Genomic DNA, 26132 nt, shown 5'->3' with positions numbered 1-26132 from the left:
AGAACCGAAAGCATCTCAAAATTCGCGTCAGACAAAAACAGAGAAGCACCCCATGGGAATCACTACGGTCAAAAACCTTATGCAGGAGAAATATACCCCCATCTTTTTCGAACAAGGACAATCACTTTTTGCATGGGAAGCATAGATGTGCCTCTTATTTCCCCAGGGGGGATTGTATCGATCCTGTACTTTTATAACTTTGGGATAGGGCTCGCTTGAAAGAAAATTACAGTATATAGAGCTTTTTTTTAGAAACAAAATAAACCGTGTCACAGAAAAGTGGTGTTTTCTGTCATTTTGCGCTACAAAACATCATCTGTTTTGTCAGTAAGGATAAACACCCAGGATAATGTAATTGACATATGTAACATAATGTAATTGATATAAGACCATTAGATTGCCTCGAATGAGAGGTAAACAAGGGACGCCTACCTATAGCCTTAGTTGAATCAAGAATTTAGAATTGACAGAGGACCGTTAATTTGCCTAGAATGAGAGGCAAACAAGCGTCTAAAGCCAAAAACGGACCATTCGGCAATGAGTGTCAGGCAAGGCAATTGATTCAATTAATAAACTTGGACATTTGCACAAATAAAAAAGTTAATTTAATGTTTGTTGAACAACAATTGGACTGAAATTGCAAGGGGAATAGATCCCCATCTTTTTCGAACAACAAGGAAAATCGCTTTTTGCATAAGAAGCATAGATGTGCCTCTTTTTTCCCGGGGATGATTGTATTGATCCAGTGCTTTTACAATTTTGGAAGAGGGCTGATTTGAAAGAAAATTGCAATATATAGAGCTTTTTTTAGTAACAAAATAAATTGTGTCACAGAAAAGTGGTGTTTTCTGTCATTTTGCGCTACAAAACATAATCTGTTTTTCCAGTAAGGATCAACACCCAGGACAATGTAAATCCTGATTGAACGAATCAATCTTTCATAGTTTATAAGCACGAACAGGAGGTATTGAGCACCCCTCCTCTTCCCATCTTGAGAAATGGACTGAGCTCAGGATTTATTCATAAGAAGTCAGCTGATAACAGCATGAACACAGAAGTGCTTATTAAAGTTTTTGACAGATCTTCAGCAGACGTTGACGTTTTTAAGTAATAAAAAGGTCTAGCCACAACAAACTTGCGTTTTCTGCAACTCTGAGCCACAAAACGTTAATTTTTATCCAGAGGGTCAAACCCCATAAAATGCATATTCAAAGACAGCCAATCCATTTTTAGCAGTTTGCAATATGACTTGAATACCGTATTGGAGTTCCATTTTTATTCATTTAAGTTGGTAATGACATGACCGCTACAGCAACTTGCTAGGCTGTCGATCTATTATCACCAGATGATGGTCTTTTTTAAGTAAAAAGTTTCTTAAAAAGTCGCTTCTGAGGTTAATTTTAACAAACTACATTTTCCCACTGTTTCTCTGCAATAATCGCTTTGTGTTATTTTTCAGTGAATTCTAGTTTGTAGAAAAAAAGATTTACATGTCTGGTACAAATGCTCAACTTTCATTATTTCTTCCTCAATTTTCTACGAGAAGTTCTTTGGGTTAATCTTAATGAACTTACCTACCTTGCTCTTCCCTGTTTTAAGGCCTAAGTTTAATAGAAAAGTTTAGCTAAACATTTTTTGCGGGGGGGGGGGGGCATGAACAATATTAGGGACTCTGATTCCATGGATTGTTCCTATGATTTACGACTTTTGAATTTTCCTGTGTTTAACATCTGCCCTTTTCCGGTTCTTACTTCTTGATAACTTCGACTAAGACCCAATAGCCCTTTCTGGTATTTGTCCAAATGGCAAAAATTAAGAAAGTACTTCGTCGTCATAGAGGGCAAAATGAGTTGCAGCCCCATAAAAAGATAAACTATGGCACTTAGTTTTACTTCCAACTAGGTTTGTCTAAGATTCAAAAGTCCCTTCTATTGAATGTCCTGATGACAAATCTTTAGAGGCATCTCTTACCCCCCCCCCAATAAAGTTTAGATCGTGTTTTGATTCCCAAGATGCCTAGCTATTTCATTAGCTCTTTTATTATAAGAACTTATTGTTAATTAACCACATCAACTTTCTTTAATGTTCAATAATTTCTTCTGGGAATGTCTCGATGACAAAAACTTAGAAATTCAATTTCCCCAAAAACGTTACAGAAGATTCCGATCCCCAAAAGGCATAATTATGACACCAGTTCCACCTTCCAAAAAAGCTTAATTGAGTTGGCTAATTTTTTTAAACCTTTTAAACAATTTTCAACCGGAACTACCTTAGAAGAGTTTACATGCTTATTGATTAGAAAATCCGAGTTTAACATTGAAATACAGAAGTCCAAATCAAAATAAGTCAAGAATATGTTTAAAAAACAGTGATTATTTCACAGCTTTCAAAAATAATGAGTAAACTATGAGTAATATCCATTATTTATGACACTTGCTCCTGGGACAGCGTGGCTCCTGGGACAGCAATGTCCCATTGCTCCCATTGACGTATAACATTGTTCAACCTAAAAAACACTTTTTCATTAATGCAGCCACTGTGCTACCCCAGCCCAGTGGCTATAGAATTATCATTCTGAGAAGGAAGATACAAGTTGAAGTCACTTTGCAGTAACGAAATCCTGTCTATTTTCATGAAGACATCGCTAATCATCTTTTTTTATTGCATCCTCGTTGCAACTCGATCTGCTAAATGCCACATATGCTTGAATATTTTGCAGCAAGTTCCTTATTTAGATTCTTTAGCAATGCGAAAAATTAAATTATTAAAATGGTTAAATTGTATTTCGTCAAGGTTACAGACCGCAAAATGTTGGCTAAATGACGTTGTCGGTGTAACAATTAGAACTGTGTTTGAGTTACTATCTCCGTCAATACGACAAGGAACATTGACTTTCAATGCGACAAGTTAAGCCCCCTATGCTTGTATAAAAGAAATGGAAATACATATAAATAATGTAGAATCCAAGAAACGAGAATAATTTTTATATTTTTTCGGTGACCGAAAATTATCCTTGTTTCATGGTTTTTAAGATATATATCAACTCAGTGGTATGGAAGAGACGAACATAAATGGTCCAAGCTACTCACCAGCCCATAACAGTTTAAGCTCCCTAGCCTCATACTACCAGGAGAGGCGTGCCCTTTAATGTCACTAGTTGCCCTCTAATCACTTTCGACTCAACAGAACTAGAACTTTCACTTTTCCAATTATATGAGTCTCCTCCAACGTCTCTACAACAATTCCTTCAACATGAAGTGCCCGTGGAAAAAATAGTACATGAAAGGCACATGACTTTTTACTTAGACAGTAGTCTTGTGCTGTCTCAGATAATAATTACAATCCTAGATGAAAATGTTAGCAAAACGATGAATTTTTGGAGGCTTCGACAGTTCAGGGTGGAAGAATAGGCTTGAAAATTAATGTTAAGAAGACCAATCAATTGGACAGCTTCTCTTATCTATGTGGTATTATTAGTAAAGACAAAGGTGGGTGCAGTGAAGATGTTAAAAAGTAGAATAGCCAAGACCCAGGGTTTTTTCACAGTCGGAAAACTTTGAAAGAATAGGAAAATAATTCTGCTAAACAAGATTAAAATATTGGGAGCTACAGTTACGACAGTGGTAAAGTATGGTTCTGAAGCGTGGCACTTCGAAAGACAGAGGAGGATTTGCTAGATGTTTTCCAGAGATATTGTCTACGGATTATTTTGGGTACCCGACTGACTGACCGTATCTTAAACAGTAGGCTGTGCAAAAAACGTGGTTTCGATCCCGATTTCTATAGCTATAATGAGAGAAAGGCTGAGGTAACTTCCCGAATAGGGTGGTAGTATGTCGTGGGGAAAGATTTAAGCGAAATGAGAACTTCTTCGGAGGATAAAAGAAGGGAGCTTTGAATAGATTGGGATGGATGAGGAGCGTGTGTAGATGGGTTGACCTCAGGCGGCTTGGTGTTGCAGTGAGTTGTTTGTAATAGCATTAGTAGTAGTAGCAGTAGAATTGCCCTCCACGCTGATAAGATGATCCTTACAAGGAAGTTTAAAGTTGTTGGAATAAAAGGGCATTTAGGCTTCAGGAACACCTACCCACGATGAAAAAAAACCCATTAACCTTTTCTCCAATAATGTGTGTCCAATTAAACAATGCTGTGTAGTCGTTGATTATAGCCTACTGCATAAACGATTTATTATGGCTATTCATTTTGTAGAGACTGCACATTTGATTAAGCATGGATATGCACCACCCGGCAGCACAACCTCTGAAACGGAGATTTAAAAATATTTGTGATAATTCTAAGCCTTTTAGCTATCTCAAAACTTTCGCTCAGTTATATTTTGGCCTAGTTGGGTCAAAAATTGTGGTTTGTTGGCACAATGCAGAATTCTCTCTTTATAATCCACGATTGCTGGTTCGATACGATAGCTCGCAAAAAAAAAAAAAAAAAAAAAAAAAAAAAAAAACAGCAAAAAACCCATCCATGACTGTCCTTCCTGGAAAAAAAAAAAAACAAAAAAACTTTTAACGTTGAATTTAGCAATTTGAAACCTCCAATATAGAGTTCTCCCAGTTCTCGAATGTTATTCTATCAAAAATAACATTCTCTGAAAATAAAATTCTATGAAATGTAGAATGAAATTTTCATCAAGATCATATCCGTTGTAGAATTTTTTTTTCTCCCTTTTCTAAAATTATGCAAATATTCTCGCGTTAAAAACCTTTCATGGATTACTTTAAAATATCGACTTTTATGTGTCCAAAATCAGCATTGCAAAAGATCATTCACTGCATACGCGGTAATCAATCTATTTATTCGCTGCATATGCAAAAATCAATCTGTTCATCACCATGAAGAGATTGACAACATTGGTGAGTTAAGATGAGTTTTATCTTTCTTGTTTGACTCTCTAGTAAGAAACTGAAATTATTCTTACTGTCTTTTCTTCCTCGGAAATGTATTTCTTCCACTGTTCCATTAGCACTCTGAGGTAAGCAAGCTCAGCAACAAGTCTTTCCGTAGGTCGCTCATTGATGTTTCCATGACAAATCCTTTCTATTTCTGTTCGACATTTTGCAACACCAGCTTTCCTTTTTAAATTGTCCTTGTCTTCTTTGCATTTTTCTATGTCTCTCAGAGCCTCTCTAAGGCTTGCTTGTAACACCTAAAAAGTGTAACCATAAAAAGTTTTCAGAAAAATAGTGATATATGAAATAGACTAGTAAAGAGCGAAAAGTGAAATTAATTGACGACAAAAGCATAAACGCAAAAAATGTTCAAAAATAGTAAAAATGCAGCTAACAAGATGAGAGATGCACTTAAAAATAATGCTCTTACTATTGCAATGCTTTTAATGTGTTATTAATTAGACTAAAAAATCTTAAGCCTTAACCCACAAACGACATGCTACAAATTACTACATCAATACATCTAGACAAAGAAGTAACTTTGATTTCAGTTAAAAAACAAAATACATTACTTTAGAAATGCCACTTTAGGAAGATCACTGGTACCCATAATACGTAAGAGAGCTTTATTATCAATTATGATTAAACATACATTGATGCTTTTGACACAAGAAATTATTAATAAAAACACTATCACTAAAATACAAATAATTATATCTTTATTGTCATAATTTTAAACTAAATTGCGCTTAGAGATATTTCATTAAACGCAATTAATGAAGGGACTTCTTTCTGGCGTTTCATCTTACTTATTAGTTACACTACAGGATTTGACTTCATTTGGCTATTCACTTTAAGCTCGGATCAGAATGAACTGTTGACTAAAATAGTATCATATCATTTTATAATATCACAATATATCAATGGAAACATATTTTAATTAGTCACAATAATTGTAAGTTAAATAGTCAACATAATTTGTACAACATTGTTTTAAAGACGATGCTTCTATTACAATCATGTCTTTTTGGCACTGAGAACAAGACTGAAAATTTTTTATCACAAAAGGCTATTATAAACCCTAATAATGAAAAATAAATACGGTTATTTCCGAAGAAGAATGCCCGGCAGGACGGTACACCCTGATACACAACCTGTCAACCAATCTCATATACTGTTTGTCACAGCCAATATATAATAACCCAACATATTTTATTAAAAAAGGAAAGAATTTAAATTAAAAACAAGTGTTGTTTTTAAACGAAAGGGAATATTGCGTTCAAACCCCAACAAACAGAAACTGGCCAATTGCTTCAGGAGGTGATGACTCCCCAAAACCCCCAATTCTTTATATAAAGGATGGTGATATTAGTAAGAGAAAACAAAGGACAAAAGGAGAACTATAGAGAATAAGCTATAAACAAAACTTGCAGAATGAAGAATAAAGCATATTAGCCAAATATCTTTCAAACACATGCAGCTACTCTAGATATGTTGAAACTCATAAATTACAGAACTACAAGAGAACCTAAATTGCAAAACAAGAGAGAATCTTCCCCCTTTGGCATGTGCTTGAGTGCATATATTCTCTAAGTTCAAAAAAATTAACACTTAACTGAAATGGATTTTTTCAGTTTGGGGTTAAAGTTCAATTTTCATCTAACATTGATCCAACAGATTGGACAGCCATCTACTACTACTACAAAAAACTCACCGCAGCACCTTGCCGCCTGAGAACAACACATCTACGCACGCTCATCTTTCATTCCAATCTATGCAAAGCCTTCCTCTTTACACCCTCCCAAGAAGTTCCTGTTTCCCCTAGATTTTCTCTTGCGACTTCCTCCCTCCCCTACCGAGGGCGACATGCTTTCCGATTAGCCCTAGACAGTCGGCCAAAAAGGACAATCTTTGGCAATCTGTTGTCCTTAATTGGCAGAACGTGCCCCAGCCATCACAACCTTTCTCTTATTATAGCCCTAGAAAGGGGGATTGAGCCATACTTTTTGCACAACCTACTGTTTGAAATACGGTCATCATTGGTCAATAAACAAAAAGTTACTAAATTTGTGGCTAAAACTGGCTCTAAATAAGTTTTATAATTTAGAACATTACTTGGACCATGTTCACAGAAAGTTAACAAATCACGGACACACAGCCGTTGAGAAGAAAGGGCAAAATTCCCAGACAGCATAAAAGTTGATAAATTGTTTTTATGTAATTGTACCTTACAAGGTTATCGTAAAGTAATTATAAAAGTAAAAGTAATTGTAAAATTAATTATACATGCAATAAGCAATTATGGCAATTATGGAATAAGTACATATAATATACATACATAAGCATGAAAAATAAGTATGCATAATATTTCTAATTATAGTAACACGTATGTACTATACTAATCACAAAAAAAACAAAGTAATTGTAAAAGAACAAAATAATATATCTTTTTCACATACCTTGAGCTGTTCTAGATGTGTTGTAAATGGACCTTTTAGATTTCGTGTGAGGGTTTCTAAGCCTATCAAATTTGAGGCAAGGCCAATAAAATCTTGATAGTCCTCATTTATAACACCAATTAACGAGGCTCTTAAATCTTTATGGAAAGTATCCAAGTCCTCCTTAAGAGTATCTAGAGACACAACTGGCTGATACTTTTGTAGAAACTGGTCAGGATTGAAACTTGTCTGGAAAGAAGAATAAAAAAATCTTATGAGAATATATGTGATATAAAATAAACTAAAACATAAAATAAATATATATTTATATATTTTTTTGAATAAAACAAAAAAAAACAACAAAATTTAAAAATAGTTGGCCAAGTTCAAAAGTAAAACTGACGTTTCAACCTCGAAACGTCAAAAACAGAAACAAAAAAAAACTAAGAAGTACAAATCAACAAATAATAAACAGTACCATAAACTATAGAAAAAGTGATGTTTGATCCTACTTTCTAGGGCAATGATGGAATAAAGGTTAAGATGGTTAAGACAAACTTAATGAATGAAGGACGATGGGTTACCAAAAATAGTTCTTTTTGGCCGTCCATCTGTGGCCAAAAAAACTAGAACGTCCTCAAATGGGGTGTGAAGAGGTCATAAACATTTTAAAGGAATTGGAACTTCATACGAAGGGGCAAAGAGCAAATCTATTGCATACACAGGGGTATACACAAGGGGTGTTGCATACACATTAATATAGAAAAAATTGATGCATAACAACCTATCTGGTGAAAATATATTCGGGATTTTTCTGTACTTGTAAAGCAAATTCTAGAATGGAGCTATTGTAGTTAAAAAAAAAGCAGTGTTCAGTGTTTGAAATATTCTTTCTACTTTGAGGGTACAAATCTTTATTTTAAGGGGATATCCTTATAACTGTCTATGCTATAGAAAACACAACACAGAAAGTAACATATCTTACATAAAAATTTTTCTTCTTTTTTTCCTGGTCTTGCCATAGAAAATTGATAAATCATGGAGAGTTATGGGAGGGTTCATTTAATTACACATACTCAGATTTAGCTCCTTTTTAAGAGTCAAAACGGTACAGGGCTGGGCGGAGGTTGAGGGGAGCATCACCACCCCTCGTTTTCAATCGCCACTAACATAAACAATCACCACTAGCAATGTGTGTTGAGTGTTGGGTCAATAAATGAAACATAACATAGACAACATAGTAAAAGAAACCCAACAAAGATGACACAATCCAGCCGGCTATAAATACGAAACTCAACAGTGACAACTTCTATAAGTCAATTAACAAAATAGAATTAACATGTGTGATTCAACTGCATCACCTTAACAAACAACTGAATACAATTGACTTAATTGAGTTAGCTTAGCACTGCCAACTCAGCGCAGGGAAACTCAAGACACCAGGAAATCCACCCTTGTCATATTAACGATTGAAAAAAAAACTACGCTATCTCCTGCATTTTTTACATTAGTGATTAGGAAGGCGGGTGGAGGAATAGGAAAGAGTTTTTAAAAATTTTAATGCCCATGCATGTTGAGACCAACATATACAAAAAAGCTTATCAAAGTTTATGATAGAGAATGAAACAAATGAGAACTTGGAATAAAATAGGCTAGGTCAAAGTGTGGGTGATCTGTTGTAATTCCTCCACGCTTAAATCTTGGGTGCATAGATTAATACTCAATTAAAATTTCATTAGCACAATTAGCGTTGACATAGACAGCAGCATTACTAACATTTAAAAATTGCTACAATTGAAATTTGGTTAGAGTTGGTAAAATATTTTGTTTAAACCAAAAGTAGGTGCACAAAGAAGCTGGCTTCAGAGAGAGTTCAAAGGACCTCTTTCCAGGAGAGAGGGGGAAGAAGCAGAGGTAAATCCCCTCATTGGGTTTGCTGCAATTTAACTTTGTGAAGTATGTATTTAAATTCAAATAATTCTGTTGAATCCCCAGCTGCTTGGGATACATTTTAACTTGGTTTAGTTTCTACTTACGTTAAATAATTTTACTGAAACCAAAAATCATCAATCTAAGCCCCCTCATCACCTCTTACCACTCATATCCCCTAAATTCCACTATGTAGACATAGAAAGAACGCTGAAAGATTCTTCTCAATGAAAACCAGAGATCCACCAATTCTTTTGTACCTCAGCCCCCCTTCAATCTTGTAGGTGTAGTAACAAATACTATATATTTGCTAAGTATATATAGTTTATGTTGCCATTATGGAAACATAAGTGCAAATGAAAAAAAAATAAGAGGGAAAAAGTAGTTACTATACCTGAAAAAAATCTCTCTCTTCAAAGCATGGTTCAAATTGCTGTGCAGGCATGTTGACTAAAAGAATCTAACAAAAGAAAACAGATATGGAAACAGCCAACGACACCTTGAAAAAAAATGGTAATTAACAAAATATGTTTCGAAATTAGTCATTGGATTATGAAGGAGAGTAAAAACCTAGTTTTCATCGAATTTCGGATGCTTTCATGAGAGCTAAGCAAAAGGGTTTAGCTTGTATAAGCCTTTCATATTCATTCTTCTAAATCGGGTAAAGGAAAATCCAAATTTGCATCTTAAGTCTTGGGATAAAATCGATATGGGTGTTTTATAAGCGGAGTACAACCACATATTGTATAGAATTCAATTTCTAGTTTCAGCTCCTTCAGTGGTAACCTGGGATGGACCTGCCTGCTATATAGATTGAACTTGAATTTTACTGTGCAAAAATTATCCATGCTCGCCGAGCATGCACGTTGTCCCTATAAGAAAGTGTCGACTGGGCATCAAGAATTTTAGATGTTCTAGAAACAAAAGCCTTAAAGCCACATGTCAATAATCAATGTTCTGGCTTCTTTTGTGGAATGAGTTTCAAAAACCTAAATATGGAATTTAACTCCTAATTCTATTTGAATAGAGCCCTCCTTGCAACTGTTCATGTTGGTGTAGACACGGCACACATTTTTTATTTCGTTCTATTTTACAAATATATTAAGTGAATCTGATTCTCTTAGAATGAAACGTGCATGTTTAAGATGTATCAATTACCTACTACAAGTCCTCCCATAGATCTTTAGCTTGTACCTTATGAGAAAATATAGTTTTTCACATCCAGGTGCCAAGTTATACAAGCTTAATGTTTACAAGTCCATTAAGCAAAGTGGCCATAAATGGCAAAATGTCATTTTTCAATGTTTAGGCATAATATGTGTTGTCGTTCTTCAGTGTTGATTTACTTTTCTTTTTTTTTAATTGTTCTCCATGTTTTTCCTTTTTGTACAATGAGGTATAATTACATTCATACATATAGTGATGTAAATGGTGAAATTGGGTATTTTAAGTATTTTACCATAATTTATGGACCCCTGTTGATATTTCGCCTATTTTACTATTTATGTATTTTACCAATATTTTATATATATTACTGACTTATTCCACGGCACCTTGTAGTTATCATTTCGAAAAACTACCCAAAGACTAGGAGAAAAAGAGATTAAATATGATATTAGTATCGTGATTTTTACTGGCAACACAGCAGGGCAAAAAAGTAATATAGTTGTTGATTGCACCCATTGATTTAATTGTGAAGTGTTTATGATTGAGTGACTAGCCCTTCTCTTACATCATTTCACCTTATTTAAATTTACTTACTCTCTTTTAATTAACAGTTTATGTAATCTTTCCACTAAAAAACAATTAAAGAAAGCAATATTATTTGGCCTGTGGGTCATTACCCAGTCTAAGGCCCAGAATATACATAGCTTTTTTGGTACTGATTTGGAAACGAGTGTTAAAATGCAGAGAATTCTGTACTGATTTGGACTTGAAAAATTTTTAGTTTTCACAGTATGTTCATTTTCACATGGAATCCCATCTAGCCCATGTCCGCCGCATAGCATTCAAGCTTCTCTCTTAGGATAGGCGGGGAGGGTGCCCGACGTCTCCAATAACTTTCCAAATAGTGCCTATTCATTGCTTCAGCTCAGTCCAGCATTCTCAGCCGATTTCAATTTTCACTATTTTTTCTATAGTGACCGGCTTATATAAAGTCTGTGGATTATCATAAGGGGTTCTGGTCGCAAATTTTTAATTAATTAATAAACAGAATTTTTTTTTCCTCAGCTGCCTAGTCTGGGGTAATACCAATTTATGACTATCTGTGCATTTTTGTTGGTGAAACTCCTTGAGCTTGTGAACAGTCAAACCCAAGACACAAACAGTAAACTAAAGATTGGTCAACAAATATTTAATTCATTTTTTGTTAGCTTAATACTTCAGACAGACAGGCACTTTTAAGCTTTAAATGCTTATCCCCCTTGCAATTTCAGGCACCTTGTTGATCAACTAACATTGAAATTAAATTTTTATTAGTGCAACTGAATTAAGTTTGAATTGAATCATTTGCCATGCCAGACACTCATTGCAGATGGGCCCAATTTGGCTTTGGACGGTTTACCGCCTGTCATTCCGTGCAAATTTACGGTCCTGTGTCAATTTTAAATTCGTGGTCAACCTGGCTAAGACCATAGGTAGGTATTTCTTGTTTACCTCTCATTCAAGGCAATCGAAAAATCCTATGTCAATTTTTAATTCTTGGTCAACCTGGCTGAGTTTCTAGGTGGGTGTGCCTTTCTAAAAAGCAGCAAACAAGTATTGGTCTTATAAGAAAGTAATACTTACTCCCTCCATTTACCCATGCCATTTGACCAAACACTTGGAGAACTATAGGTTCTATGACTATCTACATTAGTTCTGCCCTAAGGATGATGCATGAACGGATGATAGATAGACTTATCTAATAAAAAATGAACTGACATCATTTTTATACAATCCTAATAAGGGCTTATGCCAGATTTGCCTCTCACTCAATTGGACTATCCGTCTTGGCTTTTTCTACAATTAGCCATGGCTTGATGCTAATAACCAGTTGATTTCAATTCAAAATCAACTGTGTTGATTTGCAAAAAGAGTGCCAAATTTCAACATGATCATGATTCTTCACTTGAACATGAACATAAAAAAAATATGAATAATAATAATAATGGTTAAACATTTAAAAATAATGCAAGTTTTAATAATAAAATAACCTAAAATAACTAAAATAACTAATAAAATCAGCCATGCAACAATTGATAAGCTGTAGTTGACAGATGTAGTTGGTCCATGTACATGATTTTTAGTTTTGAAAGTCTCATGCAAAGGGGATAGTTTTTGTACTTGTATTGTTTGCCCACTGAGCTACTGAAAGAAATGCCCCCAATAAAGTAACATGTGTTCTAGGCTTAAGGCCCATTTTTTTTATTGTTGCAACTTTAGCATGGACACACTTGGCTGTGTGTCCAACATTCTACTGTCTGTAGCAGCATCAGTTGACCATAATAGATCATAGACTTTTGTGTGTTTTCAATGAAAACAATTAAAAAAAGACAATTTGTCCTCCCCCCCTATACATTGGGGAAAAAAGTATGTCCCAACCCTACATTCATAAGAATATATTACATGGTTAAAGACTGTAGACTGTAGATTATCTTTAACTGCACACAAAATTTTATTTCAATTAATTTTTATAATAAATTGAAATAATTTTATTTCAATATTTGAAAATTATAACCACCTGTCCTTTATTATGTCAGACAACTTTTTAGCCCCAAGACAAACCTGGGGAGTTTTCTTTACCAAGCATTTCTTAGAAGTGTATAGGATAGTATTGCAATGGACACACTGCACACAAAATAAGCACACTTGGTAAAACAAAAGTCAACAGCAGCAATGCAGCCACCTATTGTCAAAACAATAAACAAAGGGCATAATTAACAATTGTTAATTTTAACACGTATACCAAGATAGAAGCAGAACAAAATGAAGGGGGACACACTTGACTTTTTTTGTTGTTTTTTTTACTGCTGATGAATGAGTTTGTTTCCAGAGGGTGAATCATAAAAAAGAACTGAACTGGAAATCATAAATGATATTTCTTTTTTTCCTGGGAAAGGAGAGGACTATTCTAAAAAAAAAAACTAGATAATTTGATTAGGGTGTGCCCCAAAATTCAAAGAAATTTGAAGTGTCAGGGGATTGGGCATAAATTACCCACTGCTTTTGACCCAATATATATCCCATGCCCATGGGACCATTTGAGTGGGAAGACATTATCGCTCCTGCCAGTTACAGAGACGGTTGGAGACTCTTCATAGATAGCTTGGGTACCTCTGGTGGCAGAAGCGCCATTGGGGGGGGGGGGAGCAAATGCCCACCCCAGATTTTCCAGGGGTCCCAAGCTTCCACCACAAAGGACCCTTTGCCGGCCATAACAATCCATTATATCCAACAAAATCCATTCTGTCCAATTGACTTGAAATTACTTCACGCCTATTAACCAAAGAGCATAATTACTTGACAACCCTTGGGGTAATTATGCTATTTGATATTTATCCATTGTAAACTTTGAAAGTAGGTTAGATACATAGTAAAATTTTCAAGTTTTGTCAAATGCACATTTCCTAGATGATTATATTAATATCATACATTCTGAATATTTGCAGTAATTTCTCTAAGTTGACAGATTAAAACAGATTAATACAGATTAAACATTAAAATCAAATGTTTTGATGTTTATTTCCTTGTTTTAGTGAATATAAGCCACCATTTTAGATTACTCAAGTCAGTTCTTATTCTGTTTCTGTCCTCATCTTATGTACATTTACTGTATCATAAGTGTAAATAAACATTTTTATACTCAACACATAAACCTTATGAAAGTTAGAGACGCTTATCCCCAAGCATCTGAAACAATTTGTGACAACTTTGATGCTAGGAAAGACTAATTTAGCAGATGGAATGAAGTGAGAGTACTCCATGACTTTTGACCATCTACTAGCCAAATTTGACAGAAGGTTCACAGATAACTTGCCACTGCTGAACACACTCAACAACATTCACCTTGAATCTCAAGCTGGTATTGTCAAGCATTTCTTGCTCAATGAGAAGAAAAAGTTGAACTTCCTAGACATTGTCGACCATCTTCAGGCATTACCAATGGCTTACTCAGAAGTAATTAAAGTACTTTGTATTGCTGTCACACTTCCTGTGACAACAGCAAGCAATGAGCGTTTGTTTTCTAGCCTAGAAATAGTGAAAAACTACCTGCACCTCCTTTTGAAAAACTACCTCCTTTTGATGTTTGCAGTGAAGGATTTAGTAAAAAACTTGGACTACAACCAGTTTGTTGATGATTTTGCAAAGATGAAACCTCGGCGGTTCCCCTTGTTACTTTGAGTGTTGTATATTTTTTTTCTCTTGTTATGTTTTTCCTTTTTGTAAATATATTTCATCTGAAATATTCCTACTGAACGAAAACTGAGATTTTGGTTACAACCCTCAGCATATTAATGAAGATTACTTTCACTGACACATTGTTTACTTAAATAAAAAAGTTTCTTGCTGAGGAAGGCCATTCTGCAGTCTGGTTGAATTTTACACTTTCAATTTAATCACTTGACCTCGTTGATTGTAATCTTCGTTGTTATAATTAATTTCAGAGGTCAGTATGACTGAGTTCCACATTTGGTTACTGTACATTTCCAAGCAACACAAGGGTGCTGAAAAGGCGTTTTTACTTAGAGTATTCAATCGATGTGCTGCCAAAACCTGCATTTTTTCTCACGCGACACGAAAAGAGTCGGGGGGGGGGGATGGAGTTCATGGCCACCCCAAGATTTGGCCCAAATGGCATCTCTGTCTGGAGGCACAGGAAGATCTAAGCTACGCCATGCCCATTGACTCTCTGGATATGAATCCCTCTGGCCCCCCAATAATAATGTTGGAGATTTCCCCCTGCTTCCATTTATTTTCCAAGAGGCACAAAAAAGGAGAATGTGCACTGCTTACAAAAATTATCTATCCCCAGATAAAATAGAAAACTTCTAATAAACTAGGAGTTACCTTGGAAATTTGACAACAAAAGTTACTGCAGAATGCAAAAATAGCAGAAGAGACAAAAATGTACCCCCCCCCCCAAGAAAAAAGAAATGCAGAAATGGGCATCACAGGAGAACCATGTAGACATTAAGTGACCCATTTAGCATCTCCAAGCTTGTTCATTACTAACCCTAAAAACAGAGGGATGCATACAATAACTATAGACCAATTACTATAATAACAGTTATAGGTTGTGTTGGAAAGTCATGATAATTCAGCTATAACCATGGACCTTGATGTGCTGACTATGTACTATCTAAATACCCAAATGCTGGAATTTTCCTCTTAGGTGATGCAAATGAATTAAAACTTGAGTCTACATGTAATACTTTTAGTCTAAAACAAATTGTAAAAGTCTCTACTACCAAAGGCAATTCTACTCTTGATTTTTAATATGCACCAATATGTCAAATTTCTACAGACCCGTCACCATTCTTCCCCCTCTTGGAGGTAGTTACCACTTTAGCCTACTTTTATCTCCACTAGCTACAGTTAAACATTCCTTTACTATTACTGAAACCGTCTTTAGACCTCTAATTGACTCAGGACTCTACAATTTTGGCTCTTGGATCACTAATGAAAATTGGTCCCCTGTGTACCAAACAAATGATGTCGACTGCAAGGCTTTGTCCCTCCAAAATTTATTGAGGAGTAATTATGAAGCCCATTTTCTTGTGAAAAAAATTAAAATATGCTCTACCGATAAACCTTACATTACTGCGACTTTTAAAAAACTAATAAGGAAAAAAATTAATTTGTTCAAGCAAGGACATATCACACAGGCTAATGATCTAAGAAAGTTCCTGAAGAGAAAATTGAGAAAGGCAGCTTCTGAGTATTACAATAGTAATGTTAAGGATTTGTATTCTAACAAACCCAAACAATGGTACAGGAAAATTAAAGAGATTTGCGGAAAAAACCCTGTTGAAGTTAATTTTCATCTCCCTGAGCCCCCTTACAAGATAGCCAACGATCTGAACCTGCATCTTGCGTCAAGTGTACAAAGTCTCCCCCCTTTCACTGGCTCAGGTCAAACTATTCCTCCCTCCACCTCTTTCCCCCAAATTTCTCCCTCTGATGTTATAAATAAAATCCGAAAGCTCAAAAAATCAAGTACTTGCCCATTAGACATCCCAATTGACTTGATTAAAGCCTTTTCAGACACAATTGCTGGACCTATATCTGATATTTTTAACCAAATTACAAAATCTGGTAAATTCCCAAGTTGCTGGAAACTAGGTTTTATAAAACCCATCCCAAAGAAATCTTCCAGTCTGACTATAACCAATATGCGTCCTATTACACTCACTCCAGTTTTTTCTAAGCTTTACGAAGGGTTCCTTTGTGACTGGCTTAAAATTAAAATTATACCACGCATTGACATCCGACAGTTTGGTAATTTAAGAAAAACCTCCACCACCCATTACCTTGTACACTTGATTCACACAATCCTAAGTGAACTAGAGAAACCAAATGTTTGGCTAAACCTGGTTTTAGTCGATTTCCAAAAAGCGTTTGACTTAGTTGATCACACTATCCTAAGTTGATTACTACATGATAACTTTGAAATTGACCCACTTTTAGTAAATATTGTTATATCGTTCCTTTCAGACAGATCACAAGTTGTAAAATACAAAAATACCTTCTCCAACCCCCTCCCTAGGTACTGTGGAATACCTCAAAGAACCTTATTGGGACCACTATTATTTCTTGTCATGATTAACAAAATTGGCAAGGAATTCCCCCAAAGATGGAAATATGTGGATGATTTGTTGATCCTTGAAGTATTTCATAGGAATATTAAAAGTGACCCCATTGAAATTCTAACCAAATGTTCGGATGAATCTAAGAATCTAAATATGACAGTAAATCCCACTAAATCACAGATAATGACGATCAACTTCTTGAAATCTACTCCTGCTTTTTGCGACCTGATCCCAAGCGAAATGCTAGTGAAACATGTTAAGCTTGTTGGTGTCACAATTTCTAATGATCTTAAGTGGGACACACATGTTTCCAACATTGTTAAGCAAGCAAATGTTTCACTATCCATTTTTAAGCTGCTAAACAAATTTAATTGTCCTAAGATACATTCCCTCCGTGTTTACTTATCCTTTATCAGGCCATTATTGGAATATGCATGTCTGGTCTGGCATTCGCAACTTTCAAATGAACTTAGTGACAAAATCGAGTCGGTCCAAAAGCGTTCGCTCAGGATCATTTACAAAGAAGGCAAAATTCCATACTCCTTCCTCCTTAAAGCTGCACGCATTACCACCTTAAAAGAAAGGAGGGAAAAAATTTGCCAGCTTTTCGCTAAATCAGTCATTTCCAATCCCTGTACTGAGGACTTACTCCCTGATTTTCCCAATCCCATTAGACTCCAACTCCCCCGGTCAGCCTCCTTAGCAATCCCAACTTACTCTCCGATCCATGCTGTTACAGAAAGGTTTCGTAAGAGTTTTATACCCTTTATTCTGGAACACCTTAATAATTCGTGATTATGTACTTGCCAAATTCCCCTTTTCCTCTATTGCCGTTTTTATTCTTTTTTTGATTTACTGCAATGTTTTTGTAATTTAATTGTTAAGTTTACTGATTTGCCCTTTATTTTTGATGATTTTGTTTTTTTAATTCCTTTTAATTTTAACTGTTTGACTTAATGTACTGTTCTGAATTTTTTTTTCCTTAGCTTTTACTGACATATAAAGCGAATTCGGCTATATAGAGCTTGTGATAGTTTTTTGAAAATAAATATTATCTTATCTTATCTCTCTTATGTGCTACTCGGCCTAAATTTGCATGGCTTTAGAAACAGAAAATTAACTGAAACAAGCCTCCTAGTGCCCAAGAGTGTCCATGGCGGCAGGTCGAGTGGGTGTAAAACAAGCTAAAAAGTAATGTTTACATGAAAATTGTATTATTTACAGTATTGATGTTACAGAAGGGGCCACCAAAGTCTACATTCCCCCCCCCCCGATGAGAAAAAACCTAGCTCTAGCTCTGGGATAATGGTCTTCTTGGCAATTGGGAAGCAAGTGATGAAGGTCCATGGAGACAGATGCTGATCTTTCTTTTCTGGGCTGCAATAGTCATAAGTGTGGTTCTGCAAGATACTGTGCTTGGGATAACATTATGTAACATTTACATCAATGATGCCCTATATGTAGTCAGAAAAAAAAAAACTAAGTCTTTATAGTTACATTTCTAAAATCATTGACCCATTAAATGCAGATACTACCTTACAAGCTGATAGCAACTCTTTTTATGGCACTTGGTATTAACCAAGTGACATTAAAAATCTCAAATTCTGTCAGTCTGTCTTTCCTGGTTTTGCTACTTTAGGCACTTCCAGGTAAGCTAGGACGAAGAAATTTAGCAGGCGTATCAGGAACCAGACCAGATAAAATTAGAAATAGTCGTTTCCACAATTTGACCATCTGTGGGAGAGTGGGGGGTTGGATAATTTGGAAAAAATAGAAAAAATGAAGTATTTTTAGCTTACAAATGGGTGATTGGATCTTAATGAAATTTGATAATTGGAAGGATATCCTGTCTCAGAGCTCTTTAAAATCCCGACCGGATCTGTTGACAATGGGGGGAGTTGGGGGAAGGAACCGGAAATTTTGGAGAACACTTAGAATGGAGGGATTGGGATGAAACTTGGTGGGAAAAATAAACGTAAGTCCTAGATACATAATTGACATAACCGGAACAGATCAGATCTGTTTGGGGGAGTTGGGGGAGGGGGTTAATTCTGAAAATTAGAAAAATAAAGGTATTTTTAACTTACAAAGCAGCGATAGGATCTTAATGAAATTTGAAGTTTGGAAGAATATCGTGTCTCAGAGCTCTTATTTCGAATTCCGACTGGATCTGATGACATTAGAGGAATTGAGGGGGGAACCTAAAATCTCAGAAAACACTTAGAGTTGAGGGATCAGGATGAAACTTGGTGGGAAAAATAAGCACAAGTCCTAGATACGTGATTGACACAACCGAAACGGATCCGCTCTCTTTGGGGGAGTTGGTGGGGGGGGTGGGGGGGTTAATCCTGAAAAATTAGAAAAAATGAGATATTTTTAACCTACAAAGGAGTGATCGAATCTTAATGAAATTTGATTTTTGGAAGGATATTGTGTCTCAGAGCTCTTATTTAAAATCCCGACTGGATCGGGTGACATTGGGGGGGAGGGGGTTGGGGGGGGGGGGGTCCTAAAATCTTGGAAAACGCTTGGAGTGGAGGGATCGGGATAAAACTTGGTGGTAAAACTAATTACAAGTCCTAGATACGTGATTGAAATAACCGGAACGGATCTGCTCTCTTTGGGGGAGTTGGGGGGAGGGTCAATTCTAAACATTAAAAAAAATGAGATATTTTTAACTTAAGAAAGAATGATTGGATCTTAATGAAATTTGATGTTTAGAAGGATATCGTGTCTCAGAGCTCTTATTTTAAATCCAGACCGGATCCGATTAAGGGGAAGTTGGGGGGGGCAGAACCTAAAATCTTGGAAAATGCTTAGAGGGAGGGATTGGGAAGAAACTTGGTGGGAGAAATAAGCACATGTCCTAGATACAGGATTGACATAACCGGAACGGATCTGCTCTTTTTGGGGGAGTTGGAGGGAGGGTTAATTCTAAAAAATTAGAAAAAATGAGGTATTTTTGACTTACGAAAGAGTGATTGTATCCCAATGAAATTTCATATTTAGAAGGACCTCAAAACTCAGATCTCTTATTTTAAATCCCAACCAGATCCAGTGTCATTAGGGGGGGGGGGGCAGAAATCTTGAAAAATGCTTAGAGCAGAGAGATCAGGATGAAACTTGGTGGAAAGAATAAGCACAAGTCCAAGATAGGTGACTGACATAACCAGAACGGATCCGCTCTCTTTGGTGGAGTTGGGGCAGGGAGTAATTTGGAAAAATTAGAAAAAGAGGTATTTGTAACTTACAGACGGTTGTCAGATCTTAATGAAATTTGATATTTAGAAGGATCTTGTGCTTTAGAACTCTCATTTTAAATCTCGACCAGATCCGGTAACACTGACGGGAGTTGGGGGGGGGCAGAATTCTTGGAAAACATGAAAATCAAGGCATCTTACAAATGGGTGATTGGATCTTAATGAAACTTGATATATAGAAGAATCTTATGTCTCAGATGCTCCATTTTCAATTTGAATCGGATCTGGGGACTTAGAGGGTTGGAGGGGGGAAACAGAAATCTCGGAAAAACCTCAGAGTGGAGAGATTGGGATGAAACTCAAAGGGAAGAATACGCACAAGTTATAGAGATTGACATAATTGGTACGGATCCATTCTCTTTGAGGGTGCTGGGGGTTGTTAATTTGGCAAAATCAGAAAAATTGAGGTATTTTCAACTTAGGAATGGGTGACTGGATCTTAATGAAATTTGATATTTAGAAGGAACTCATGTCTCAGAGCTCTTATTTCAAATCCCAACCAGATCTTTTGACATTGGGGAGTTGAAGGGGCAGACAGGAAATTTTGGAAAATGCTTATAAATGTTGTAGATACGTGATTGACGTAACCGGACTGGACCTGCTCTCTTTGTTGGAGTTAGGTGGTGGGGTTCAGTGCTTTGGCAAGTTTGGTGCTTCTGGACGTGCTATGATGATGAAAATTGGTAGGCGTGTCAGGGAGCTGAAAAAATGACTTGATAAAGTTGTTTTCCCTGATTTGATCATCTGGGAGGCTGAAGGGAGAGGAAATATCAGACAAATTTAGGTATTTTTAACTTATGAGTGGGTGATTGGATCTTAATGAATTTTGATATTTAGAAGGACCTTGTGACTCAGAGCTCTTATTTTAAATCCCGACTGGCATTAAGCCTCTGTTTTCCTTTTAAAGCAATCTATTGATTCTTAGAATTTTGCTAGAGCTCATACCATATGAACTCTTGGCTCTTCTGACCTTGTCACAAGTGCCATATGAGCTCTTAGCTCTTGTTCTATATGGGTGAAGTGGTGGTGCCTTGAGCTGAACATCAAAAAGTGCAGAGCTATCAATTCTGGGTAAACTGACACTCTTCATGTATATATTATAGAATTAGATAATTCACATTCATAACTCACTTCTGTAATCAGCAAAGAAAGAGATCTTGGGTTTATCATAGATATTAAGCTGAAATTCACATCCTACCCAAAAGTTGTCATTGGTAAAGCATCACAAAGTCTAGTGTTAATAAAAAGGACAATCTCCTTCAGAGTTCCACATTCTAAGCTAAAATTGTACAGAACTCTAGTTTGGCCAGTCATAGATTATGGAATAACTATTGCCTCTTTTATTCATAAGGATGATGTAGCTACCATTGCATCTATTCAAGGAGAGGTAACAGAATGTATAAAGGGGTCCAAAGTCTTGACAGTCCTGCAAGATTTAGAGAACTTCAGCTATAATCACTCATTTATAGAAGACAGAAGGGAGACATGGTCCTGATTAAGACGTTATTAATCAGTAGGATACACAGAGCCAACCATTTTACTCCAACAGAATTGTGTTCTACTGGAATTCTGGTAGATGAAATAGTTATAGCCACTACCACCAACAATGCCTCCACATCTGGAGTCAATCATGACTGACAGATGCAACCATGGAAGACAGTGGAATGCAGCCAAATCCCAAGTCTTTCTGGTGTTATACAGATGCACAAAAATATTGCAGCAGATGCACTGTCACTGACATCATGAAATTTAAGCTTGACAATAAGCTTAAATGTCATAGTCACTGTCAATACCAAGCAGCTAAGTCAAACAAGGTCCTTGGTTTGATTAAGCATTCAGTGATAAGTTGCCAGCCAAGAGTTATCAAGATGCTTTACACAGCCCTTGTTTTTCCCCATCCTGAGTTTGGCATGTCAGTTGCCAACCCACACTTTGGTTTTGAGAGGTTCAACTTCTTTACCAATCACATTGTTCCACAGTGTAATTCACTCAGCAAATCTTACGTGTTGGTCAGATCAGTTGACAGCTTCAAGATTGCTGTTGACCAAGATTGGAGCAGCAAGTCATTGAAAACGCAGTAGGACAAACCAGTATCAACCAACTGGGTCTATTAGTTACCATCCACCCCTTTAGCCCTCAAACATGCCTGGCAATACATCTAATGACACCCATCTGTCTTGTATATATGTAAATAGTGATGATCCACTCATGAACTGCAACATGAATATCAAATCAACATTACCTGGCAACATCTAAAGGTTCATACACCTTAGTTGCTAGAAGATGCAATTTAAAGTAATAGTCAACCAGTCACTGATTCTGAGCTGCAAATTTAAATTTTGAACCAAAATTTTGTATCTGTTTTTTCCTCCAATTCCAGTATTGTTTTTCCCCAACCTCCTATGTATGATATATTATATACTATGGAATTCATTCTGATTAATGATTTGATAGTTCTAAAGGAACTTATGTCACTCCAAATTGAATAAATCAGCTGGACCAGACTGCATTCATCCTTGTATCCTCTATGAATGTTGAACAGACCTGTGTCAACCTCTTTCCTTACTGTTCAAGTTATCATTAAATCTTCCCAGACTACCAAACATCAGAAAACAGCCAATATCATTCTAATATTTTAAGAAAGGTAGAAAGGACAGCCTTACTTAAACTACTGACCTATCAGCATAACATCAGAGTTGTTAAGATTCCTGAAAGAATAATCAATTCTGCAGTTATTAGACATTTTGAAGAAAATAATCTCTTGCACAGCTCACACCATGGCTTTTGTTTTGATCTGTTGATACCAATCTCCTTTAACCATATGACAACATCACTAAGTTACTTGATGCAGGGGTGCCAACTGACATGATTCTTCTTGACTTTTCTAAAGCTTTTGATAAAGTTTGTCACAAGTGACTTGCAATCAAATTACATGATGTCAAGCTTGAAAAGAAGTCCCTGCTTTGGATCATTGAATTGTTTACACGTAATCTCAGTGTGTTCAGTTATTTGACAACTCTGGCAGCTGTATTCTTTCTTTGTCAAAGCATGTTTTGAGGGGAGTTCCTCAGGGTAGTGTTTTGGGTCCTATACTTTTTAGTATCTTCATTAATGATGCTCATTCTGCTATCAGCAGTAAACTAACACTCTATGCTCATGACCTGAAGCTCATGGAGCAGTTTTGTCCTGTGAAGATTATGCCCTTTTACAAAATAATTTTAGACTGCTTAATCAACAGACTGATGCTTGGCTTCTTAAATTTATTATTTTCAAGTGCCATGTCATTCAGCTTGGCAAAATGACCCCTTGTTGATCTTACTGTCTCTCAAGTCACCTACCTTCCTCTGTAAATATTGAGCAGGATATTGAAATCACTATTGAAAATGAATTAAAATCCAGCACTCATGCTAAGAAATTTGCTGTTGATGTTAATTCCATCACAGGACTGATTACACATACTGTTTCCACTTGTTCCCCTTAAGTCATCAGTCTTATCTGTGAGGGAACTATGCATCCTAAGCATGAAGTTAAAATGTCTCTAGTCTCCTCTTATTCTAAAAAAGGCATCAGTTCTGGAAGAAGTGCAGAGACATGCTATCAAAGTAATATCTGGCATGCAGGAACTTTCCTACCATGCAAGACTAGCAAAGCTACAACTATCAACTCTTGCATAAAGGGGAAATAGAGGTGATACCATTTTAATCTATATAAGTTAATGAGGGCTAATGCACTCTCAGTATTATTTCTCACTGTTGGTCTTAACTCAAGAACAAGAGGTCATCAGTTGAAACTTATTAAGCAGCCTACCCTATCCAGAGTCCATGCTCAATTCTTTTCTTCAAGAATCCTCAATACTTGGAATAAAGTCTCTGAAAAAACTATTGCAGTAAAATTATAGTTAATTGACTTCTTGCTATCTCAGAAAGGGTTTAGGTTAGGAAAATGAAACTTTCAGGGATGAAACTATAGACTGAAGTATGTCCCAGGAAGGTATTTTGAAGCATCTACCTCCACTCCTTCTCCCTCTAGAGGGCCCTGACCTTTGACGACCTTTAAAATATGTGTGTTATAAAAGTAAAAACCTGCAAAATAGATCATCTGCTTAATTGAAGTGCAACAAAATTATTTTCAGCTTCATAACTTTGCTCAATTCCATTTTATAAGGTTTTAAAGATATGCAAATATATTTCCTAAATTTTGAAAAAAAAATATTTATATGACTCAAAATTCTACTCAAATAACAGGAATTGTTTTTTCAGAACTAATGGCAGAGAAAAGCAACTATTAACTGAAAATTAAGGTAAAATGTTGTTTTGTCAAAACTTCAATAGGTATAGACCTGTCATGTAGGCAAATTTCAGGGCCCTCTAGAGGGAGAAGGAGTGGAGGTGGGTACTTTAAAATACCTTCCCAGGACTCACTTTAGCCTGTAGACCCATCCCTGAAAGTTTCATTTTCCTAACCTAAACCCTTTCCGTGATAGCAAGAAGTCAATTAACTAGAATTTTACCAATATTAATGCTGAATTTCTGGATGTCTTTAAACAAAGACAGGATGCTGAGTGGTCCTCTAGAGAGTGCACACTCAAGTGGGAAGCTATGGGTCAGCATTGTGTACTAGGTCAGTGAAGAATCCTGATTTCAACTCAAATCATCAACTCTAGAGCTCTGCAAGGAGAAATCCTTAGATTGCTCTAAGCAGCAATATAAGATAGCCTAATGGGAGGAAAAGGCATCATCTGATTCATAGAAAAATTCTGCATAGCCTATTATAAAGTAAAAACCTAATTGTTTTTTATTCTTATACATTCCTAGGGCAATATCTGACCAGGTCTAGGCTACTAAGAAATAGATTTTTATCTCATTTAACCTAGGCTATCTCATTAAGCTGTAGGCCAATATCTAGGTTATTTCTCAGTTTCAGTTTTATGGCACAAATAGCCTACTTTAGGTTATCAAATTGCAGGTCATGAAAGACAAGTACCCTTTCAGTGAAAAGAGGGAGTGTTGTGCTTTAAAATACTGTCTCAGTGCTCATAAAGGCTCTAGATTTGTCTCTGAGTGCTCCTTTGACAAGACGTTTACTGTCAACGTGAAATATAAGCATGTAGCCTACCTAAAATCTCTTAGGTTTAAGTCATAAAATAATGAGTAACGTCAATTTATATCCTCTCTCGCCCTGATGAAGCTGGGAGTTTGCTCTTCGTGTGCTGTCTAATTTAAATTCTTTGGGCTTTCAAGAAACAATTTAGGCAGAAATGTTAAAATGAAACGGAGCGAAGGTCTGTCTTTCTAATTCGTCATTTTAATGAATTCTTTCTAAATAACCAAAATTCATTTTACGAACGTAATTTCATGAACGTAAAATTCAATTTACGTTCAAGTAAATCAGTCTAGAAGTGAGCAATGCCCCATTACGAGAGGACTTCCTCAAGGTGCAATATTGAGTCCTCTTCTATTCAACTTGTATGTTTCTGAATTTCAAGTATCTCATGCATCATTTGGCCTTTATGCAGATGATTTGATCATTTGGAAGTCAGGAAGGGATATTAGCCTTCTTCAAAGCCTTATTAAACATGATATAAGTCTAGTCCAGAGATTCTCTTTAGCATTTGGCTTTCCAATATCAATCAGTAAAACTAAAGCCATTATATTTACTAATGGTACTCTAGATCCTCCTAATCCACTGACAATTTTCTCAAGGGAGATCCCATATTGCAATTCAGTGAAGTTACTTGGTTTATTAATGGATTCTAAAATGCAGTGGCATGAACATATTAATTCTTTGAAATCTCTGATTATTCAGAGA

The 26132-nt window shown here is 36.0% G+C and overlaps 1 protein-coding gene across 4 annotated transcripts in view; it reads right to left on the bottom strand.

Annotated features, from left to right (window-relative positions):
* LOC136028886 (conserved oligomeric Golgi complex subunit 2-like) overlaps positions 1-25580 on the bottom strand; it is a 57796-nt gene extending 32216 nt beyond the window's left edge. For 3 of the 4 annotated variants that reach the window (XM_065706840.1, XM_065706838.1, XM_065706839.1), the window contains exons 1-4: positions 25440-25580; positions 9666-9770; positions 7364-7591; positions 4934-5161 (exon numbers count right to left, since the gene is read on the bottom strand). In XM_065706840.1, coding sequence (XP_065562912.1) covers positions 4934-5161; positions 7364-7591; positions 9666-9716 — 507 coding nt within the window. In that variant the 5' untranslated portion in view covers positions 9717-9770; positions 25440-25580. The remainder of the gene's footprint in view (positions 1-4933; positions 5162-7363; positions 7592-9665; positions 9771-25439) is intronic. The other variant, XM_065706841.1, reaches the window with a different exon arrangement.
* Positions 25581-26132: the final 552 nt, after the last annotated feature.

Source organism: Artemia franciscana, chromosome 7 (assembly GCF_032884065.1).
Source record: "Artemia franciscana chromosome 7, ASM3288406v1, whole genome shotgun sequence".
Taxonomy (NCBI): Eukaryota; Metazoa; Arthropoda; class Branchiopoda; order Anostraca; family Artemiidae; genus Artemia; species Artemia franciscana.
This window is presented reverse-complemented; position numbering and strand designations above follow the sequence as displayed.